The following is a 24148-nucleotide window of genomic DNA, read 5'->3' as shown; positions in this document are numbered from 1 at the left end:
ATTTGATATTAATTTAATTAAATTTGATATTAATTTTAGCCCCCACCCCAGCTTAGTAGTTAAATAACGTCAAGCCCCACCTCCCAATTGCCCTAAATATACCATATTGGGTGGCTATAGTTTCGTGAGGGGGTTATATAATGGTAAAGACCCCTTAAGCTAGCGACTATGAGACTGTGCCCCTCAGTAGTCGTTTGAGAGTAATTCGCCCGGCTTTAGGCGCTTATGATTGTGTTCACCAAATAATTTGTCTGTTAACAAATGCATAGTTACAATTTTTCCGTTTGTTCCAGTTGATAATGGACGGGGATGATGTTCATGATTTAGATGACTATACTTCGTTGACCCCTGGTGTCGTCTATCTCAGCTCAATTCCGATGTTCGTCAGAGTTAACAGAGTTCGAGAGGTTTTTGGGCAATTCGGCAAATTGGGTCGAGTCTATCTTGCACCTGCGCCATCAGTCGATGGAAGGCGCTCTAAGATTTTCACAGAGGTTAGTTCGATAATTCTATGATTACTAACAAATGTTTGCAAAATAGTTGTCCATTGTTGTGGGTATCTGATTAATCATTTATTGGCGTATCAAGCGCGCAAAGCAAAATATTTACATCATCCAGGTTCATGTGTTAGAACAATAACCTTATATTGTTTGTGCCTGGTTTCAGTTTTCATTATCTTGATTGACATCGGTATTTCGGTCTTAAGTCCACGAGGTCAGGTTTCGTAGGAGATTACAGGTCAATCGGTTGTTGTCTAGATTTGCAGGCTAACCCAATTGTGAGATGCGACTAATTTGCGAAATAAACTAACTCAATTTTAAACGTCACCAGGCCTCCGCATTCGTCGTAGTTTGTATATTTAAGATAAATTTTATTGTTTTTTGTGACGATCAATTGCTGTTCAATGATGCGAAATAATACTTTCGGAATTGGGTTTTCTGGAGTTCATTTTGTTCTTTTTTCATGCTTAAAGCGTATTCTTGAGTTTCTCGAATAGTTACGCAACATGAGTTTCTTTGGTTATCATGTTTCGAAAATCCAATTAAGTTTGTGATCATTTTTTGTATGTTGTTTGTGGCTTCAAAATGGTAGCCTAAATATGTATATAATCGTTATTTTCAGCTCGGCAAAACGATCGTTGGTTTTGAACATAAATATCAAAAGTATGCTCGCTCACTTTCCTGGTTCAGTAAAAAATAACACTATATTGCAATGATAAGTATTTAGCATTTGTCCAATAATAAGTATTTAGCATTCCAACTCCAGGTGCATTTTATTGCATATGCTAGAAAATATATCTACGTTTAGTGCTTCGTTGAACGTTTCGTTGGTTTTTTACTGCAAGTATTGAATGTTCAAGCAAGGGAAATTTTACAGGATTACACCTATGTTAAAATTGATTTGAGATGAAGATGCCTAAGTTAAGACATAAATGGGGTTCCCGTGAACACGTTGACAATGGAAAAAACCTTTTAGCTCTTTGTCTTATATTGTAATGAAGCTGTTTTTATCTTGCATTTGAATTTCTCAAATATGTAACCAGTAATAAAGTTCTATTACTGCCAAAAACTGATTCACCCTAACAAAAACTTATTGGAGGCTTATACAGTGACACGTTGTCGAAAGAGATAATTGTCGCCATTACGGTCGGAGCTATGATTTTTCCAACATTCACTCTTTTCTCCTTGTTTTTGCATATCTTTGGTGCTTGTATTGAAAATTTTGAGCTTCTGAACTCAATTATGGCAGTTTAACCGTAACCATTCTGCAGCTCCTTCTGATTGGTTTCATTTTGAAATTCAAATTGTAGCTGGCTATAAAGATTTCTAATAATATCATTAGCTTCTTGCTGATATTTTGTTTCCCTCCGCAAAAGCAGGGTACAGTCAACCCCACGTACAGCCCAGCTGAAGTAAGGTACGGTGTAATCGAATCCTTTCCATCGTTTAGGAATAATGCGTCTGACATTTTGAGATTTTTGTTCAGATTTTTTCGCCAGATTTGAATGTTATTTGTTTTCTTTAATTATTAATATTCATAATTTTTCAATTGCAAATTGTAGCTAAAAGCCGATTAAGTTACAGTTTTTCTCCATTTACATCTACAATCAAAAATTGAAGATACTTTTTATGGTGCATTTTGAAACCAATTTTGCTGTTAACGAATTCGGGAAGTTGGTGCTCAACAGAAAGCTCGACAATCAATTTGCTCTTGTGTAATAGCCGTTCGTGTTGTTAGTTGCTCTCAAACGAAGATTGTAGCAATTGTATTAGTCCCGTAGTCTTTTTTAAATGCAATTTTTTGCTTGACCGATTTCTCGTCTGACCCATTTGACTTTTCGTCCTCAAACGGGATTAACAGGTAACGCTCGGAGGGCAGTAAGTTCTCTTCGAGCCTTACACCTACCAGTCTGTGTTTTCAGCATGACTCCAAAAGTTAAAAGTGAGAAAGCACATGCGCTAATTTTGAGCTAATTTCACACATCCAGATCAAGCTTTGGCGGGTAATTTACACTATTTATATAAGCTGATTTACTACGTATATTTGCCACCCATAATCAAACAACAGTAAATTGATATTCGAAACAGCTGCGTATTCTGCGTGCCCCTCTAACCTCATCAATAGGTTATGGGCCCAGAAAACTGACAAGTGAGACAAGACAAGAGAAGGGTGGCCTGCTTGAGTGACAACGAAGGACTGAGAAAGAGAGGGTGTCCTGATCAAAAGAGAGTGCCGAAGACAGGAACAGAAGGAGAAAGAGAGAGAGAGAGAGAGAGAGAACAATAAAGACACAGAGAGAGAGAGAGAGAAGACGGTGAGAGAGAGAGAGAGAGAGCGAGAGTCAAACTCTGAAACTGTTGATTTAGTGAATTAATTTTATGCTTGATATTTATAAAGTTAAAGATTCCAGCGCGCGTCAAAGCTTGAATACAGGTGTGTGAAAACCACTCGTGATTTAACAAAAAACGGTCGATTGAAACAAAAGAGGGTCGATTAAAAGAGTCCGTTTATTAAAAGGTGTAAAATCTATCTGTAAAACAGATTGAACTTGTAAAAGCGGTTTTGGTCAGAATCCCTGCAGGGCATGTAACGTTGTGTAAACCATTCGAAACATATGAAAACCTGCAATATGGTTGAATATAGTAACAGCATAGTAAAAGGTGATGCATAGAAAGCTTGCTTGAAGAATTTTGCGAAAGTTGGCGCATGCGTAATAGAAAAGTTTAATAGTTTTTGAGAAATTATCTGGAGGATCCGTCCTCATCGTGCTTAGTCGCAGTGGGGGAATCAGTGGCTATATTGGTCAATGTCCATCCCAACTTTGTCAAGAATACTACATTCCCAAACAAAATGGGTCATCTTTTATACTAAGTAGACAGATTTTCTCATATAGCTTTTGAAGAGCACTGCTTTCTACAAATTTTTTATTTTGTATAGTGACAATTTTTTTTTGCAGACTCTGCTTTGCTATTAAAAATTTTTAAGTAGAGATCGAAAGGTTTCATAAATAAAAGGTGTCTGGTGGCCAATAGTTTTACTTTTAAAAGACGTTTATGTGTGTTTTCCAAAATCTAAGTTATTTTTGCTTTTAAAATTAAGATGTTTTGTTGAAAGAAAAAAACTTCGTTTTATAAACATATATGTGCTGAAGGTCTGAAAAAAAGAAAGAACTGTTTGATGTTCTTTAATTTAGTTGTCTAAGTTGTTTGTTCGATTAGCGTACAGTCAGGTTTTTAACTTCAATTTTACCTTGTTGAACGTTTAAGTTTCGTTTTCAAAAGTTTTCTTAACACACAATCATAGCTCAACTTCTTAAGCATGAATAGCAAAACAATTGATAAACTTTTCTTTAGCGGTAAAGAAGAAGACTTTGTCTATTTTTTTGAACAGTTTGAGGCACGAATGTATGTTTTGAAGTTGAATAAAATTCTTGACGGCACTGTAGGATATAGGGATTTTATACCTACGCTGAGGGGACGACCTTCACAGGAGCAAATTGATGCGGCCGATAGAACGGGAAAACAGATTTTTGTCGAAAAACAATTGGCCATTTGGTATGAACTTGTTCAGTGCCTCGACAAGAAGTCAGTTTTATTTTTGCGACCATATAGGGGAAAAGGATCTGAAGCTTGGAGCGTGTTGTGTAAGAGGTTTAAGAGTTTTGAGAGGCCGCGTTTACAAAAACTAATATCTGATTTAACAAATTTGAGAAAATACAATAACGAAAGCATAGTAGACTATATTACTAGAGCCGAGGACATGCAATTGAACCTTTCCGAATTCGATGAGTCAATAGGTGAAAAAATGTTTGTCTCGATACTTTTGAAGGGACTTCCTCGTAAATTTGAAAGTTTTTGTACTCTGGTAAAATATGGTCAAGATAAAACCTTGGATGAAATTAAACGTGATTTGATAAATTTTGAAAGTGAGAAAAGCAACGACAGAAATACAGAAAAATCAGAATCTGTTTTCTTTACCAATGATCGAACTTGTTTTAATTGTCACAAGAGGGGGCATATTGCAAAATTTTGTCGTGCGCAACCATCGGAACCTAACAAAGAGAAACCTATTTCAAAAATAACTTGTTTTAAGTGCAAAAAAATTGGACATATTGCATAGAACTGGTTTACTTACAAAAAATTTGAATCCCATGCAATGAAAAATGAACGAAAAAATAATTCGAAAGAAAGTCAAAATTTAGTATCGGAGGAACAAGAAGAGGAAAGTTTTAGCTTTTTCTCGAGTGAGAATTGTGTTGAACACATGATTTTATCATTGACTCTGGTGCAACAAACTTCATGATTAAAGATAAAAGTACTTTTGCTAACCTGGCTGAAAATTTTTTGGGCATAATTCACAATGCCAACAAAACGCACTCTTAGGAAAAGGGGATGTTGAGTTTTTCGCTAAGAATAGCAATGAATTAAAAAAAATTGTTTTAAAAGATGCTTTATTTGTACCTGATAACTCAAAAAACTTAATTTCTGTTTCAAAACTTAGAGAAGCGGGTGTCGATGTTTCTTTCGGTGAAAAACTTGAACTTGTTTTTAATAAAGTCTCGTTTCCTTTTGAAGTTGAAAATGGATTGTTTGTGTGGGAAATTTTCCTTGTTCTAATGAAAATTGCTTTAATGTTGACAGTTTACAAATGTGGCATGCAATGATGGGATATAACAATTTTTCTGATTTGAAACGTCTGCCAGAATTTGTTGAGGGTATGAAAATAAGTAATTCAAATATTGAGTGTTGTGAAGTTTGTGAGTTAAATCAGTCGAAAAAACAGCCTGTTCCCAAAGATTGCATGACAAGAGCGAAAGAAACTTTGGACATTGTGCATACAGATGTCTTAGGAAAAATTTCTCCTGAAGGCGTTGATGGCCATTGTTATGCCATTGGATTTGTAGATAGTTTCAGTCGTTTCTCAAAAGTTTATTTTATGAAAACAAGAGACGAGGTGTTGGATAAGTTTAAACAGTTTTGTGCTGATATTGGAAAACCAGGAACTTTAGTTTGGGATGGAGGTGGAGAATACATTTCAAATGAGTTTAAGCGTTATTGTAGGAACCAAGGAATTCGTTTTGAAAACTCTGCTCCATATACTCCTCAAGAAAATGGAAAATTTGAAACAATTTTGAGGAACTTCTCTTGCTATGGCTCGCTGTTTCTTAGACAACGCTTGCTTGGACAAAAAATATTGGATGTATGCTTTGAACATGGCTTTTTATGTCAAAAGCATGCTTTTGCATTCAGCTCTTGAGAAAACACCTTTTGAATTGATGTACAATGAAAAACCTAATTTATCTTTCGTCAAACTTTTTGGTTGTGTGGCATTTATGCATATTGAAAAAAAATTTCGCAAAAAATTAGATCAAACCTCAAAAAAAGGGAATTTTTCATGGGAATTCTGATAATAGTAATTGTTATTTGGTTGGGTTTAAAGACGAAAAAGGAGAACTGAAAATCCGAAAGTCACGAAACGTAAGATTTAATGAAAATGAATTTTACTTTAAACAGAAGAAAACACAAAAGTTAGTCGCAGACATTGATAACCATTCAAATGAAGTTTTTTTTTTGAGTCAACTGGCTATCGATCCTGTGCTTCCAAAAAATGTTGATGATGCTTTGCAAAATCCAAATTGGTTTGAAGCAATGAAAATGAGTACGACTCTTGGTTGAAAACAATGTTTGGTCCTTAGTGAAAAGTGATGAAAAACCAGTAGGAAGCAGATGGCATTTTGCTTTGAAATTCGGCCCTGATGGTGATATATGTCGCTATAAAGCTCGTTTTGTTGCAAAAGATTTTAGCCAAGTTTTCGGAAAAGATTTTTATGAAACATACTCACCTACAACTAGACTTTCAACCATTAGATTTTTTTTTGTCTCTGGCTATTTCTAACGATTATCAGTTAAAACAAATGGACATAAAAACTGCTTATCTAAACGCTCCGATTGAAGAAGATGTAGTCATTAAACAACCTGAAGGTTTTGAACTTTTGGGATGAAAATGGAAAACCATTTGTTGTAAATTGAAAAAGAGCTTGTATGGTTTGAAACAATCTGGAAGACACTGGTTTTTGACTTTGAAGACCTTCTTGATTACACTAAGATTTGTTAACTCATTTCATGACGAATTTTTGTCTATCAAAAAGCAGGATGAAAAAATAGTTGGAATTCTTTGTTTGTGGGGAGATGACTTAATAATTTGTGGCCTTTCTGAAAATTTTTGTGATTGGTTTAACGCTGAAATTTCCAGGAAATTTAAAATTAGTGACTATTCAGAATTGACGTGGTTTTTAGGAATGAAAATTGAGAGGACTTCAGCGGAAATAAAAATTAGGCAAGAAAAATACATAGAAAAAATATTAGAAACTTTCAAAATGAACGATTGTAGGCCAATTGGCACACCATTAGAAGAAAATTGTAAACTTTCAAAAAATGATTGCCCTCAGGAGGGGAGTGAGGAGCAACTTAGAATGAGCAAAACTAATTTCCGAAGTTTGATAGGTTGTCTTAACTATTTAGCTTTGTCGAGTAGACCTGATATTTGTTTTGCTGCTAATGCACTAAGTTCATTTGTTGAAAATCCCGGAGAAGTTCATTGGAAAGCAGCCAAGCGTGTTCTTAGATACTTAAGAGGAACAATGAATCAGACTTTAACTTTCCGTAAGACTCAAGTTCTGGATTTGTTGAATTTTTCTGATGCGGATTGGGCAGGGAACATAGATAATAGGAGGAGCACTTCAGGTTTTTGTTTCAAGTTAAGTGAGTCGTCTGGAGCAATAAGTTGGGGTTGTAAGTCCCAAAATACTGTGGCAACATCAACTGCTGAAGCAGAGTTTAATTCTGTTGTTGAGGCGAGTAAAGAAGCCATCCACCTAAGTGGAATCCTAAAGGACTTAGGAATTTCCTGTAACTACCTCTGAAAATTTTTGTCGATAATCAGGCTTGTATTGCATTGAGTAAGCATTCAATGCATCATGGAAAAACTAAACATTTTGCCATAAAACTGCACCTTGTGCGAGAACTGGTAGAAAACCAGAAACTTGAACTGTCATATTTGACTACAGAAAACATGCCTGCGGATATTCTGACCAAATCGCTTGGAATAAGAAAATACTCACATTTCCGTACATATCTTCTTGGTGAAACCTAGCTCGAAAGGAGGGGTTTCAGCATGACTCCAAAAGTTAAAAGTGAGAAAGCACATGCGCTACCTTCGAGCTAATTTCACACATCCAGATCAAGCTTTGGCGGGTAATTTACACTATTTATATAAGCTGATTTACTACATATTTATATACATATGCTAGCACCCCTAAGCCACGGCTGGTTAACTACCGAAGCCAATCGCTTACGGGTCGTTTTGAGAGCAATTCGTCTGACGTTAGTCGGTTATGTTTAATTGCTCAATGCTATCAACAAGATTCAAAAGTTATTTGGATATTGTGTGCTTTCTTCTAGTGTTTTTTGCTATCTGGCTTAAGAACAATCAAAACGGACTGTTTTGGGAATATTAAGCAGCTGAACGAGTTTGCTAAGAGCACATGAAAAAATTCAGTAAAAGAGGTGAACTCAAGATGGTCAAAAGTAGCTTTCAGGCACAATTTCGAAACCTTTTGGGCAAGTGAACTCCAGTTAGTGATTTGACTTGTTCTCATAGTAGCCCGACAACTTTGTGAGAGTTATATGGATAGAATATAAATCCTGTTCCCCTTATTTGATCAAAATTTGATTGCTTCATCTGCTCTGGTTATTTTCTTAACTGAGGTTTATGTGACAATTACTTTGCGAACTATCTGTTCAGGGTTGGGTAGAGTTCCGTGACAAGAAGAAGGCAAAACGAGCTGCGCTGGTGTTAGACAACACTCAGCTACAGGTCAAGAAGCGATCCCAGGCCAGTGGTCAGTTCTGGAATGTCAAGTATTTGAGGTATTCCCAGTTTTATACTTCTTATATTCTTTTAATCCCAGGAATGTTTCATAATAGCGCATTTAAGCTAATAGTAGTTTTGAAGCATGTTTGAAGCAGTTATATTAGTCCCACTGGTTTTGATGCAGCTTTTTGCTCTACCGATCTTTCGTCTGACCATCGAGTTGGCGACTTTTCTATTGAGAAACGTGATAAACTGCTAAAAGTTATTACTGGACTTTAAGTCTGTATGTAGCTTAGAACCTACTCTCCCACGCCTTCCTTGACCAATATCTGCTGCGTTAAGGATAAATGTTAGGTAGTTTAGACCCCTACCAATGGATGCACACCCTGCCCTCCTTTGGTACTATGTAACCTTGTCTTTTCTTGAAATGGACAACATTAGAGATGTTATTTGACAAATATTTGCGATTTTACTGTAGTCAATTTTAAGAATTTGCTCTTTATTGGCCGTTTTTATTGATCGATATTCTACTACCTCTAGTTTAGCCTCCGCATAACCCTATTTTTCTCATTGAACAGTTTTATCTTAAATTAATCAGCCATTAACTTTTAATAGCTCTCTATCTAAGTTCATAGTATTTTTTGTGGCTTTTTTTCATAGACCATTTTCCGTCTGACCAATAGATTTTGTGTTTCTGTCTTGAGAAGCTGTGTAAATTTTTATGAGAGTAGTAGGTTGCTGAGCACTTGTCTTAGAGCCTTCTAAGCTAGTGATTTGCCGACAATACTGATGCGACACAAATTCGTGGTCTGCAGGGCAGTTCTTTGAATCCGCCACTCCACCTCCCCTTTCGAATTCCCAGCCATTTCAAACCCCACCGAATTCTTTTGTGTACGCTTGAATTTACGACGTAAAGAACTATTTCTATTTTTTGGATACACCCTCCCCCCACTTTTGTCCTCAAGATAGGATTCCTGAGCTTGAGCCAGCTTCTACTAAAGCCGACCCCTCTGTTTGAGAGTGATTCGTCGTCCAACGTTAGTCGGTTAGGCGTTTTTGAATGTGTTTTTTTTTCCTTATATAAGATCAAATTGAACTAATTGCATCCGAAGCTTTTTTTTGTTGAATTAGAATATCAAAGTTTTACTTTGGGCAATTGTTTTATTCACAACTCTTTTGTAAAAGTGCTGAAAAGTATCTCAGCACTTAGCAGTGACGAACGTCGCCATATTGTCAAGGTCAATCTGTAAAGTGCTGCAAAAAATTTTGCTTAAAGTATTTTTCAATTTGCAACGGAAGAAATGTTTTATTTTGTATAGTTTTTTTGCTTCTACTCCCTATCTGTACATGCTTCTTAATGTAAAAATGTGCCTGAGCTGTGGGAAAGAAAAAACTAGTTCAATATGGGGGTGTGTGTACTCGGCGTCATCGAGATGCAAATAATACAATCAATGCTAAAGATAAGATTGATTCTGTCCCTACTTCTTTCCTCGGTTGCCTTTGATTTTGTATTTTGAATGAGGCTGCAAATCTCTGTGAGTGAAGCTGCCTAAGCCTGCTTTCTATTGATTGGGTCTGCCTGTACTGTGAGGTTGTTAGCCTTGAGCCAATTTGGTTTGCTTGTTCAGTTGCTTACTCTAAACAACACAACTAGCAATAAGATTGCACTTCGTTTCTCTAATAGTTACACTTCTAATACTACTACCACTACATAAGGAGGGAGGGAGAGTAGAGAGGTTGACAGGACAATAGGTCGAAAGGACATTAGATCGAAAGCTACCTCTCATTCTTTTTGGCTGATATTAAGCTCTATTTGCAAGCTTAAACACGGAATAGCGCATTCGGTCAGGCCTCGCGGGTGATGCCCATGCCTCGGCGTCTCGTGGAACTCGATATGAAACTATCACAGCGTAATATTTTGTCACAACCCAACATGCTATATGCTGCATTATAAATGAGTGTATAAATCTGATTGGGCAAAATGAAATTTGAATAATTCCATTTTCGATCTATTGCCCAATTTGTACTTTCGGTCTACTGCTATAAGGCCAGTAGAGAGAGATAGAAAGAAATGCAAAGTCCAGTTTGCCCTCGAATTGGGTATTCACAATGTCACAATGGTTCACCCAGCTTGATCTATAGGTAGTAGTCACCATTTCAGGGGAATAAAGACTATACGTTGGGCAGTGAGAAATAAGCTGTTATTTCATTCATGCCGTAATTGGGAAATATTTTCCTTTCCTCCCCTTTTATGCCCCTTTGTTGTGAATATGGGTATGTCCTTGAAGTGGCTAGGTTCTGAAGGTTTTGTAGTCTTACATGCTTTCCGCTCTCATGATAGGATTGGGCTATTGTTGTACTTTATGGTCCCACCCACTGCAAATGTTTTTTTCTCAGTTTTCATGCGTTGGTTGAATTGGGCTGTTGAGAATTTGAATTGATAATGGACTGTATGCATAATTAAAAGTGTTCGATTGTTGTTAAATGGCTCTCAAACGAAGTTTGTTGCAATTATATTAGACATGATGGTCTTTTTTGATGCAATCTTGCGTGCTACCGACCTACTACTCGTCCGATCGATTTTTCCGTCTGACCATTTGACTTTGTCCCTAAAAACTGGATAAACAGGTAAAGCCCGGAGGGCATTAAGTTACTGAGAAGTGTTGCTCTGATCTTTAAAATTTGTGTAAGCTTCTTTATCAATTTATGATGAAATCTGCTTGTAATAGCAACTGTTAATTTTTAATTAAAACGTAAAGCTCAAATGGGTATTATAGCATTTGGGTAAAACGCATGTAACCACTTGAAACGCTTTGGTGTGTTTTAAACTGCTCTAATTAGGGGTTTTTGAGAATATTTATTTTGCGCGTAAATGACAGCTGTTTGATCCTTGAAGTCAAACAAGGAGCCTTGGTAATGTGCGTTCGCACATAATGTTCCGACCTCGCTCATCCACATTTTAGATTTGATTTCCAAAAGAGTAAGATTCAGAAAACTTGGATCTTTTGCGTTTATGCCCCCAGACGCACGTGCTATATTTTTATATAATGATTTACTTTGTAATGACACGTGCTCTGTAATTGGGGGGAACCTAACGTACTGGGGGCACAAACGGAAAAGATCCAAAAAAATTTAAACTTGACCAAAATCATTGGTGTATGAATAAAAAAATGCTTTAGACTCAATCTTTTAAATTAAACTATGCCGTTGTGGAGGGACGATTAGATATGCCCTTAATAAGAGTACGAGACAAGAAATACAAAAAAATCAAATAACAAAACCGAACATTAATTACGACCAAAACTTAATTTTATATATTTTAAAAAACACTTTACAATGTCAAATTAGCATTGCATCAAAACTAAATTGAAAAATTACTTGTAATTCACTAAGAGACCTGCCCCTAATGTGACTTGGTAGTCTGTACTCAAAAGAGAACCTAAAGAGAGAAGTTAAAAAAATGTTTTAATTTTTTTAGAAAACCAGAAAATTTTAGACATGAAAAGCATTAGCTATCAACTGAAATCATTAAATAGGTTCATTTCTATTCTTAAAATAAGCCATTGAGACCTTTCATTATCCAGAATATGTCTTACGACATAACAGAACAGCAAATACTGAAAACAATGAAAAAATCTTAAAATTTCCTAACAATCAGTGTCCAAGCTATTAAAATGCTAGCTATTTGCATATAAATGGGCCTGAAGTCAGTGTCAATGGGACTTTTAATTAGATTGCTAATGTGACAGGATAGCCAAAATTAAACTCAAATAGGGGGAAAATTCCTGAAGTTTATGAAAGGTCGAAGAATCAAAACCAGAAAACCGTTATTTCAAGCTTGAAAATGATATTTTAAACAAATTTAAAAAATCAGCTCATCAAAAAAAAACAAATCCTGCCAATGACGGACCTAAGTTAAATTTTACCAGAAATAAGAAAATAAGAATAAAAAAGCCGAAAAAGTTTTTAAAAAATCAATAAATTCAGTCATGAAAACCATTAGCTATGGATCCTTAAATTGATTTCTTTTTTACCTCTAAAGGAAACCTGAGACCTGTCATTATCCAGAATAGATCATACGGCTACAGAAAGAAAGGCAAATATAGGAAAAAGTCAGAAATTTAATTAAATTTTTGGGGAAAAAGGCGTTGAAGTCGGTAAAACCAAAACCTATACACTATAAACCCTGGATATGTTCAATTGCGCCTTCTTTCAACGCCGTTGTTGTGATTTGTATTCTGTCATTAACGTAGAAATGTGACGAGACAATAAAAACGAATACACAAAACAAAATAAAATGGAAAATTGTATGAAAAATGAAAACTGTCTCAAAGCTTTAAACCCATTTCTGAAAACGTAAAACGCGGTGGTGGCGACTAAGTTTTCACTAGAAAATGATGCCACCTCTCTGCTGGAACAGGTAAAAGATGACAGAAATAAGATAAAATTGGCAAAATCTCAAAAAGCCACAAATTGTTTGGCAAACAAATATTTTTGAAAATTCCTCAAAACAAAAGCTTTCAACAATGAAAACTGGATAGATTATCTTTTAGCTCCTTAGGATGCCAATTGGACCTGTCATTGGCGAGACTAAGTCTTAGGCTTCAAAATAACAACAAATTTAAAACCCATATTTCAAAAAAAAATTACGCAAAAAAAATAACAGCCATGAAAACTTCTGAATATATATATATATATATATATATATATATATATATATATTTATATTGGGCCTCATTTGCACGCAAGATCTGCCGATAATTGATCAATATGCAATCGTTCTGGTGTTATAGCAATCCGGTAACTAACTTGAAAGAAACACACAAAAAAAACGAAAAAATTAAGAAAAACATTGACCTGTACAATTCGAAACCACGAATGGACCAAAACTAGCCTTTTTATTGCTGTTGAACTTAGGAAACACGTTATTGTTCCAAATGTTAGCAAAATATATAATTGGTCAAAAAGTCAATATATCAAAAATAATTAATGAATTTTTGATTATTGTAGAGTTGAATTGGATAAAATACCGGCATGTTTACTTTCTGAGCGCTCTGATAGCAAACAAAATTAAAACTAGCGATTTTGGTTGTTGGAGAAGATTGTCAGCAGTTTTTAGGTCTGCTTAAACAAAATGTGCTTTAGAGGTGCATTTATGATAAAAAAAAATCTAGCCAAAATGTTAACAATTTTGGATCAACTTGTTCAGCAATTTTATTCCGTCTTTAACATTAAAACCATTAACACTTCTGTTAAAAATTTTAACATTTTTTTAAACAAAATTGATAAATACGGAAAATTTGAATAAATACAACTGAAATTGGTCAAATGTTCACAAAAATTTAAACCTCGATAACTCCGTGAAAAATCGAAATTCAAAAAATCTTTTTAATTCTACCTTCTACGCTGAACGCGTTTTCTAATGACACCACGCACTACTCTACAATGAATGTATTGATTGGCCAAAATTGACTGAACAAAAATAGTTCCTCCCCCACCATGGTGGGTCGGAACAACAATAGTGCACCTGATAAAGAGAAATACTATGATGAGAACTATCCTAAAATTGCTTCGATTGCTTGAAATTTTTAGTAAGTTCACGTGGGATCAGCTGAATGAAACTGTAGTGCCTCGATACAGAGTTCAGGTGGATGAAATCTTGCAGGCTAGAAGAGAGGTCAATCAGTACAAAGACAGCTCAAGAGACAATAACTTTCTCAGGGGCAAACAGAGGCTTAAAATGAAACGTCTCCGTAAGGGAGACTTAAATCCAGATTCTGAAACCGGTGACCGTAATGATGATGATGTGAAACCGCCTGATGGCAGTGGTCAAAATCCATCTGGAGCAAATGGACATATTTTAGAACACAGCAAAGATGAAAGCAAATTATCAAAATTGAAATTGATGAGAAATTATTTGTCTAAAAAATCTAAGGGCGATATGAAAAATTTGAGAGGCGATGCAAACGCGAAGCAATTAAAATTTGCGAGTACTGTTGATCATCTGAGATCCGAAAAAATTGTGACGTCTGAAAGTGAATTTGGAGACGATATTTTGTCAAAGATATTCACTGGTTAGCATAAGCAGAGGCCGAGAAATAATGGTGATTGAACTTGAACAATCACAAAGTGTCGATTCTCAGAGCAAGAAGCGGAATGTAGACGCTGGACAGAGATACAGTGGCTGATTTTGAAACTACAAAAATGATACTTCATTTATTGTTGCTACACTTCTAAACACCGTTTTGTTGTTTGAGAACAATTGCTGGAAATATTAGCATTCAAAAGTTATTTTTAGATCGTTGTGAGTTGTTGGATTAAAGTGAGAACTATCAGCTGGTATATTTGATTTATTTACATAGGAAGTGAATATCGTGACTGAAGTCCAGCTTTTATGAGCTGAAGAAATTTGTTAGCAATGCAAAATGCGATTTAGCTTCCTCATCATGCAGTCCTATGAAAATTTAGTTCTGATTTCTCTGACAATAATAATAAAAAGCGTCTTTGCTAGCGGATTTTGCAATTTTTTGCAGATTTAGTAATGTCACGGTCGTAACAAAGACACTGATGAAGTCATAATGGAATTTATTCCTTTCGCAGTATGTCCAGACCTTCTGCAGCTCCCAAAGCTTCCAAGTAATTCTTCCTAAAATGACTAGACAACACGGCGGAAGACACCACAGCTTTTCAAGTGTCTCTGAGTTCCGAGATGTTGACTCAATTCTCGGACACTTGTCGGGACCAGCATATCGGAAGAATTGCTCAGCATTATTTGGATCGGAAGTGTTTGAAGATTGTTCAGCTGAGGATTCGAATCAGAGCTTTGGACTAATTAACTTGTTGTGGAATTTGATGTTGTGGTTTCGGCGTCCCAAATCACTCAAAGAAAAAGATGGTGACGGTTGTCAACAGATTGCTACGAATCAAGTGCAATATAGCAAACTGAAATATGCGGCTCCAAGTGGTCAACAAATATCATATGGTAAGATTGGCTTGAGTTGTTAATAGCCGCCGCCAGCCTTTCGAACGGCTATTGTTTAGGCGCTCTCATTTTTACAATTCAAACAATTTGAATTGTATTGGGGCGCTGTCTTTTTTTAAGATCTGTTCACAAATTTCCATGATTTTTGAAGTCAAATTGGAGTAGTGATTTTGGTCACGCCGAAACGAAGTGGAACGAAAAAGCGAGTGGCTTTGCGATGTGAATTTTTTCACTCTAACTTTAAAGTAGAGTGAGAAAACGGTGTTTGAACAAAAATTCGCTAGGGATTTGTTCACATGCGGCAACTTCACTTCGAATTTTACTGGTTTTTTTTTCGATTTTTTGGATCGGATTTTTTTCTAAACGTCTTTCCCAATCCATTCATAGCTCATTCTAGGCTTAGTTTTTTAAACCAAATTTCAATTTCTCGCGAGTTGTTTTTTGTTCACATGCAGCATTTTGACACTGATTTTTTGTTCTTTTTTGGTTTTTTATCTGTTTTTTAGAAATGGTTTTCCCAATTCACTCATAGTCCGTTTTAGGTCTAGTTTTTTAATAAGTCAATGAAAATTCTTTGAATTGTACGTCAGTACTCGTCCTGCTATGTTTTTTAAATTCGCTTTACCTTTTGATCACGTTTTTCGTTTTACATAAGTGACGATTTTCAGTTTTGACTGCTGGCTTACTTCACTCACTGATTCAACTAAATGGATTTCAAATTCTTCCATGAATTGAATGACGCAATATAGTGAGTATTGTAAAAGTCAAAGGAGCAATTCAAAAGAGTATGCAAGCTGCCTTTGGAATTAAGAATGGTGTTTTTGTTTATACGTTCTTTTGAAATGGCGAGAAATGTGGGTTAATTTTTTTGCTAAGCGAGCATTTTTCGTTTGAGTTCGTCATTGTCAAGTTGTTTTTTACAGTTCTAAGTTATACGTTGTCGAAAAGCTGATTTTGAACTAAAGTAATAACATGGGAGTTGTTTTGGTAAGGTTTTGACGTTTTTGGTCATTAAAATGAGTTTAATGCTAAATTGGTGGATTTTAATTGCTATCGAACGAGTTTTAAGCAATTGTTTTCAATGCGTTTTCTTGCAAAATGTTGGATGGACAATTTTTGCGTGACTTTTTCACACTTGAATGCTTGCTTCAATTTGGTCTCATTCTGAAAAGTTTGCTGCTAAAATAAAAGCGATTTTGAGCGAAAGTCAAAGCCATTGAAGCTTAGTGGTAAAGATCTCACGCTGACATCCTGGAGGTCCGGAAATTGAACCCCACGTGGGCTCGTGTTTTGCACGCATAAAATATTTCTAAGCTACTACCCCCTCTAAATTATAGAGCTCCCGTCTGTCGTTCATGATTTTTAAAGTCAAATTCAAGTGATGGTTTTAGTTACGCCAAAACAGGAAAAACCAAGTGGACGAATAAAAACCAAGCTTTTTGTGGCTTAATTTTGTTCGCTCTAATTTTAAAGTAGAGCGAGAAAATGGTGTTTGAGCAAAAATTAGCGTTCTTTCTAGTGCTTTTGTGTTCACATGGGTCAGTTTGGCTGCAATTTTTTAAAATGTTTTTTTTTTCAGTTTTTTGATCGGATATTTTGCAATCCATTCATAGTCCAGTCCATTCACAATCCATTCTAGGTCTAGGTTTTGTTTATTTATTGAAAATCTTCTTAAAAGCATGGCGTGTGATGCTATGTTTTTTACTTTGTCGAACAAAAATTTGTATCATTTTATCTTAGTTGACAGCTTGTTCAATATTTCGCGTGAAACCTTTTCAAATTCTTTAGGCTAGTTTCACTTTTTAGCTAGTTTTTTAAGTGTTATTTTAACATCTCGAATTCTGATTGATTTTGATACTATACCTTTTGTTAAGAAACAGGATTCTGTCAATCTACGCAATGAAATCAAAATGGTTTGTACTTTATAAATAATATTGCACTATAATTTTTTTTCATTTTTTCTGTTTTTTCAATTCCAGTAAGTTATAGGATTCAATGGAGTCTTTTTTCCTCTAATCTGAGGGTAGATTTGTCATTTTGAAGCAACTGCTCTCTTTCGTCCTCAAGCAGAATGATCGATTTTAATTTTGTACTCTTGTTGTCAAATTTGCTATCTGTCTATTTAATTTATCTCGATATTTTTGACCTTATTTATGGGATTTTCTGCTTTTGATTTCGGTTACGGTGAAATTGGAAATGGAGCGGATAAACAAGATGCTTCTACGTATTTCACCACGTAGTGACTCTAATTTAAAAGAAAATGAGGACCAAAAGTTAATTTTCTCAATACTGGGGTTTCTATTCGTCTGTGGCACTTGAAGAATTCAATTTTGCTATTACTTCGAAATTTTGAAATATATTTTGGCAATTCATTGTTAACCTAGAGTTATGCGCCGTGCAGAATGCGTGGTCGAAGATGACTCCTCGGGTTTTTCGTGGATTTTTTTGCTATGTTTTTTTAATTGCTTTCAAATATAGTTAGTAGCAATTATATAAGTTCTGTGATCTTTTGTGAATTTTTGTTGGACGCCTTTTTAATTTTTTCCTCAAAAACGGGATAAACTGGGAGAGCACTGAGGGCATTAGGTTGCTGAGCAGATCTATTGAAGCTTTACTAGTCTTTAAGTTTACAATTCACGAAAGCTGCTGAGATATAATTTGACTCTGCGCAGTTTGGACTTCCCTCGCTTCAGCACCCCCCCGCCCCCCAAAATAACAACCCGTAATGCGTTCCTTATTTCTATTCCCTAGACTCCCCCTCTCTTAAGCCCGCTCTAGCCTCACTTAGCCGAAGCGAACTGCTCTGTTTGCCGGTCGTTGGAGAGGATTTCGGTCAGTGTTTGTCTGTTATGTTACATCGTTCAATCAATGGACAAATTTTTCGAAGACATACCGTAGTTTGGTAAATTTGTTTTCGAAGGTATGATTTTTTCAGTTGGAAGCAAACAGAGACAACAACGTCACCTCACATCTTCAATATATCAACAGAATATCGACAGTAACGTAGTTGCTGCTTCTCAGCAGAACTTGCAACTTAAACTACTCTGGCGATGGATACTCATAGCATTAACCGTGTCCACTTTGTCCATAGTTGCATGTATATTTGTGGCCTTCTGTATAATTGCGAACAGCACAGGACGCTGGATTGTGCCTCTGGATGCCTCAAAGTGGTTACTGAATACAGTTCCGACTGGATCCTCTCTGATTAATTACAACAGTTTCCCTGTTACTTCAGAGCAAGATGCAGTTCATGGATTAAGTTCAGAGACAAGTTAGTCTTGCAGAAGTTGAACTTTCATTTTTTCGCATTACGAGGCACAATTTTGAAAAGACTCGAGAATGTTTATTTCAAACTTTTCGCATGGCTTAAGAACAAAATTTGTGATGGAAAGAAAGCTTGATTCATGTCAAACTTGAGTCATGTCAAACAATGCTGATAATAAGTAGCAACAGCAATGCCAGAATTTGAAATTTATTTTTAGAGCTAAATTCTGAGTTGGTCGAATAAAAGCAACAGCGATGCCGATGATTTAAACTGATTTTTCTGTTACAAAACGTGTTGCACATTAAACGTGGCCAACAGTTTTCTGTTTCTGAATGTCTGGCGCACTGCACGAGGAGCTCAAATAATTTGAAAAGTCCTGAATCGTGGCGGGGAAGTTAAACAACTCGAATCAGAATGATACCTCAATGTTTCCCTTGTCCGGCAACGAGAATAATTCCGTTACCGGTTGCAACTGAAAGTGATAATAACAATAACCTGTATTTTTATTGACACCCAAGATTTTTAAATTTGACATGAAAAAAAATTAATGAAAATTAACAAATGTTTCCAACTGATTATTTGGCGACTATACTATAAAGATGAGAAACGAGATAGAACGTTTAAAAAATTGTTTGGCTCAATCAGTTGGTGACTGTGCTTCAGGCGAGACGAGGGATCGAACCAGTGCCATATCTTCATCTCACCTGCATGTGTCCAGACTGAAGCCAGACGGTAGTCTCCTCACACAGGAGGCAGTCCAGGCCATGCAGGCTGCCAATCACCTTCTCATGCAAGGTTACACAGCATAACAACCATATTGCAGTAGTAAATAGAATTTATAACACTGCTCTCGGGTTTCCACTTATGTTTCGGCCCTTTTTTAGTTAAGTTTCATTTAGATCTAGTTAATATTTCACCTTTACAAAGTAGTCTACATGTCCTCCTATAAGCTGTCTGAACATTACGTTTAGTTGCGTCTATTACTTCGGAGTGGTGCGGTTTCCTTTTCTCCCGTAAACAAAATTTCTATTTTTATAATCTTGTGTGATCAAACTAATGTTTGCTTGTTTTTGCATTGATATTAGTTATCATGGTCTGACAAGAGATAAGAATAATCCATTATAATTATTACAATTATTATTATAACCTATACAATTATTAAGAGTAAAATTAGAAGGAGCAATTTCTACCCTGATCGTTAGTTATGGCCTTAACTACGAGGACAGACTGATGAGTAGGTGTAAGCAACTTCGCTGACTGTCCCCTCCGGTGCAAAACCTTGCTTGCTTTTATTCGTAAGTACACTTTAACAGAAATAAATTTATTAGACAGTTATACTTGTTTATAATAACTGTAATGTAAAATTTTGCGCAAATGCTTTGAAGCGAAGAAGGTGTTGATGAGGTATTGTTATAGGAGGGAGACAGGACAAAGCGAAGAGGTTGTTGAACCACGCAGTGAAACTGTGTCCCAAATCGCCAGATGTCTGGATTCAACTTGGAAACTACCTCGAGTTCTATGAACGTAACCTGGTTGAGGTTAGTAAAGCAAGAGTTCTGAGAGTAAGAGTGCTTTCATCTATGCCAAGGAGCCATCTATTAAATGGTTTTTATAGCTGCGAAGCTGTAAGCTGAGCGTAGCTATATTGCGGTGCTCTTGGTTTTTTTTGTTTCGTCGTCTGACGCTTTATTTTCGTTTTACATTTGTTCTAGAACATTCTGTCTCGTCACTGCTGAAATGGCTTTTTCGCGCTTGATTTCACGCTTTCTGCGTGACCTAAATTGCGGTTATTCAGAAACGGAATCTGTTCCTAAAACAAAATTGATTGTAAGAAAACAGATTTTATGGTCCGACAGCCGAGTGGTTAAGGCGACTGGCTGCTAATCCGGAGATCGCCGGTTCGAGACGCGACAGGGAAACTTTTCTTTTCACCCAAAAACAACCTCCTTTGAAATAAACTTGTAAGTTTTATAGGCGGCGGCGATAACTATTATCAACTCACTTCTGTATCTTTTTCCATCTGTATTTTACGGCACGCAAGTCTATTTCGCAGCTATTCCGGCAATCTGCCGGCTATGTTTTGAAATAAAATGTTTACACCATTTTTTGATTTTTTTTTAAAGAGTTATGTTATCCAAAAAGTCCCTGAGGCGTGATTTCCAAAGATTTTTAATGAAAATCCTTCCATAATTATCTAGCGGTGTTAGGTTTTATGGAATTTTTGCGTGACGCTTTTGACTTGTTGATATGATTTTTGAAAGCTTAATTTCTTCATTTTTGCTGGCTGAAATAGCTATGATTAGAGTTCTATGATAAATGTAACTTTCCTCAGATTTTTAAAGCAATGCTTTGTCCCATAAAAAAAAGAAAAACATCGTTAATTCCTTTGAGTATGAACTATAAAATACAGAACATAGTTTAAAGGCAATGTAGTGTTAAGAAGTATAAATGAAACAAACGTTACATATTGTGAAAGTTTAAAATTGTATTAAATTTACAATGTGCTAAAATATCGACAAATTAAGAGAGATGAATTATAATTGAGGTAAAGATAATTGAAGATCTCAAATTTACAAATTGAGCAACCTGATGAAAAGTATGTACGGTTTGGATCATCTATGGAATAGGAAATTGTGAAGTGTTCCCTACCTTAATATTCCCTCGATGCAAAATATAATACCTTACCGAGATTTTGATAAGACAACATTTCCTGGAACACCTTGGTCAGATATTGACCAGATCGAATCGATATGTCCAGAAATTATCTAGACGCAACTTGCTACGATCTTGATGACTCTTGGCAAAAAGTCCTGATAATGTGAACATATCTTGATGTTACCTTGCCCTGTAATATATTAAGATCGTGTGAAAGTTACTGTAAATTTCATTTTTAGGCCGAATCGATGTACAAGAAAGCTTACATTTGTGACCCCTACAATTCTCACGCAGTTACACTTATCAAGCGGGCAGACCCGCAAGTTCAAGAAATATATTCGGAAATCTACCGGAGAATTGATCGGAAGCGGGATATCATTGCACAGGTGCCACCAAGCGACCCCGCACTACGTCGCGCAATGCGAGAAACATATTACTTACACATATATCACACGAATGCGATTGAAGGAAATAGTTTGTCTTTGTTGCAGACCAGATCAATTATCGAAACAGGCTACGTAGTTCCGGGGAAAACTATCAAAGAGCACACGGAAGTCTTGGGTCTCCACGATGCCTTGGGCTATATTAACGCGACACTAGTTAATAAACCGGGACCTGTAACTATCGATGATTTGTTAGAAATTCACAAAAGGGTTCTAAGTTATGCCGATCCACATATTGCGGGCATTTTTCGTAATCACCAGGTGTATATTGCCAATCACATTCCCCCGTCTCCTGACTTGATTGAACAAGAAATGAACAACTTTTTCCTATGGCTCAAATCAGAGTCAGTATCTAAATTACACCCCATAGAGCTAGCAGGTCTAGCGCATTATTGGCTGGTACATATTCACCCTTTTGTCGATGGTAACGGTAGAACTGCTCGTTTGTTAATGAATTTGATATTAATGCAATCGGGTTTTCCACCAGTCACGATTAGTTTTTCAGACCGTCTTTCTTATTACGAGTTCCTTCAGTTGGGTAATGAAGGCGATATTCGGCCGTTTTTGCGCTTCGTTGCTAGTTGTACGGAACGGTCCCTTGACGCTTATTTGGACGTTACAGGCAAACAGATTTTACCTCAAGAATCGGCGTCGGATGAAATCGACGGCGAACAGCGCAAACGCCGAATCGAGTCATTATTTGAGAATGCAATTCCGTTGTCTTATGAAATTGACCGTGCTGAAGTTTCGAAGCCTTCAAAGGATAATCTAACGGATGTCAGTGACTTTCCAAGTATCGATAATGGTAATGATGAAATTGAAGATAGCCCTAGCATCGATAATGTTCATCATGGACCTCAAACGGAGCAATCAGCATCACAGAGGTCAAAGAGTGAACCCAAATGCCCTTTCGAAGAGGAATTTTGCAAATAGCGTATGATGACCATTTAATTCCATTTCAAGGTCAAAAGGTGCTCTTTTATGTGTGTTATTATGTCTTTCATTGGAGAGATTTGTTGATTCATTTGCTTAATATTTTGACCTCACTCAATGTATAGTTTTGTAGTTAATAGAAGAGTAAATTTATCGATTAGATGTTGGTTTAATGCTCCCTACAGGTGTAGTTATACTGATAGGAATAGAATTTGGAAACTAAAGTCTTATTTCTCCGAGCTGCCTTATTGTCCTCTAAGCTGTCTAGGCTAACATCCGCCTGGTATTAGTAAATATAGCTTCTAATCAAAACATTTCCTGTCACTGATTTTTCGGAAAGTGCATAACATTTTGAGTAAAGTTTACGTGCAATATTTAGACTAGTCATGCATGATTAATTAACGAAAATTGCGGTTTTCTGATGTCGGTTTTCTAATGCGAAGATGCTATCTATAAATTTCTCCTTCACTTAACTGACTTTTTAAGGGGCTTAAATGTCTGCTGAAATTTATGGAATAATCGGTGATAGTAAATTGCACGTATACTTTACTTCACGTGCGATAGTTTACGAACAATGCTCTGAAAAGAGAGTGGGCTTCGTTTCTTAGCTCAACTTTTTATCCAAATCGAATCATTTTAATTGCTCTCAAACGATTAAATCGGAAGAATTATTTGGTCCTGTTATTTTTAGCAATTTTTCGCTTATCGTTTTTCAACTGACCGTTTCTGATTTTCCGAATGGCTATTGCACGCTTGAGGTCTTGATTTTTGCGTCATCCAAATTGCTCTCATTTAAGCTAGTACGAAGATTCGGTTCATTTCGGAAGTCTTCCTGCAATGTCTTTTTGAATTTATAGAAGGAACATTCTGCGAACTGAAGGTCATTATGAAACATCTGAAATTATCAGCAAAAGTTTGATACTTGAGTAATTTTCTGAACTTAATTTGATTGCTTCCTTTGCCGTCAAAAAAGATTTTGGTCCATAGAATTTCAGCAAAGTGAAAGAATGGATTGATAGCTACGAATAGTTTTTTCCTTGTAAAAAATTTGAGGTATTTTTAATTGCTCTCAAACGAAGTTTGTAGCAATTATATTAGTCCTGTCGTTTTTTTAATGCGATTTTTCGCTTGACCGATTTTTCGTCTGACGCTTTCGACTTTTCTTCCTCAAAAACGGGATAAACAGGTAGCGCCCAGTGGGCATTAAGTGCTCTCAGAGCCTTTCAGCTCTGTTTCAGCTCAAACTGTTTTGGAGACTCATACTTATACTTTTGGTGTGAAGGGCGGTTCTTAGAGGTTGAAGACACCCCCGCTGTTGACCCCCCCCCCCCCCCCTATTGCCCCCACCCCCCACCGCGCTGCTGCCCCCAACCCAATGACATTTTTTGATTTTTGTCAGCCCTAGGTGTCAAGGAACCTCCTTTAGGTTTTAAAAATAGGTTACTGCGTAGTTTCTGGTGGTAATGTAATGGTTTCAACATTTTACCATCACGAATT

General features: G+C 36.2%; 2 protein-coding genes across 2 annotated transcripts; both read left to right on the top strand.

Moving 5' to 3' along the window:
• The first annotated feature begins 273 nt into the window (after positions 1–273).
• On the top strand, positions 274–14678 carry LOC142337425 (uncharacterized). The gene is made up of 3 exons (XM_075386637.1): positions 274–494; positions 8305–8429; positions 13966–14678. Exons 1-3 carry the CDS (start codon positions 300–302, stop codon positions 14450–14452), a joined length of 807 nt encoding a protein of 268 aa, XP_075242752.1. The 5' UTR covers positions 274–299; the 3' UTR covers positions 14453–14678.
• Positions 14679–14873: 195 nt separating this feature from the next.
• Positions 14874–22875, top strand: LOC142337424 (protein adenylyltransferase FICD-like). Its single transcript, XM_075386636.1, has 5 exons — positions 14874–15355; positions 18291–18626; positions 19284–19415; positions 20037–20158; positions 21515–22875. Exons 1-5 carry the CDS (start codon positions 15025–15027, stop codon positions 22649–22651), a joined length of 2058 nt encoding a protein of 685 aa, XP_075242751.1. The 5' UTR covers positions 14874–15024; the 3' UTR covers positions 22652–22875.
• The last annotated feature ends 1273 nt before the right edge of the window (positions 22876–24148 follow it).

This window comes from Convolutriloba macropyga, chromosome 4 (assembly GCF_964194025.1).
Source record: "Convolutriloba macropyga chromosome 4, txConMacr16.3, whole genome shotgun sequence".
Lineage (NCBI taxonomy): Eukaryota > Metazoa > Xenacoelomorpha > Acoela > Convolutidae > Convolutriloba > Convolutriloba macropyga.
The sequence above is the reverse complement of the archived record's forward strand: the minus strand, read 5'-3'. Positions and strand labels throughout refer to the sequence as shown.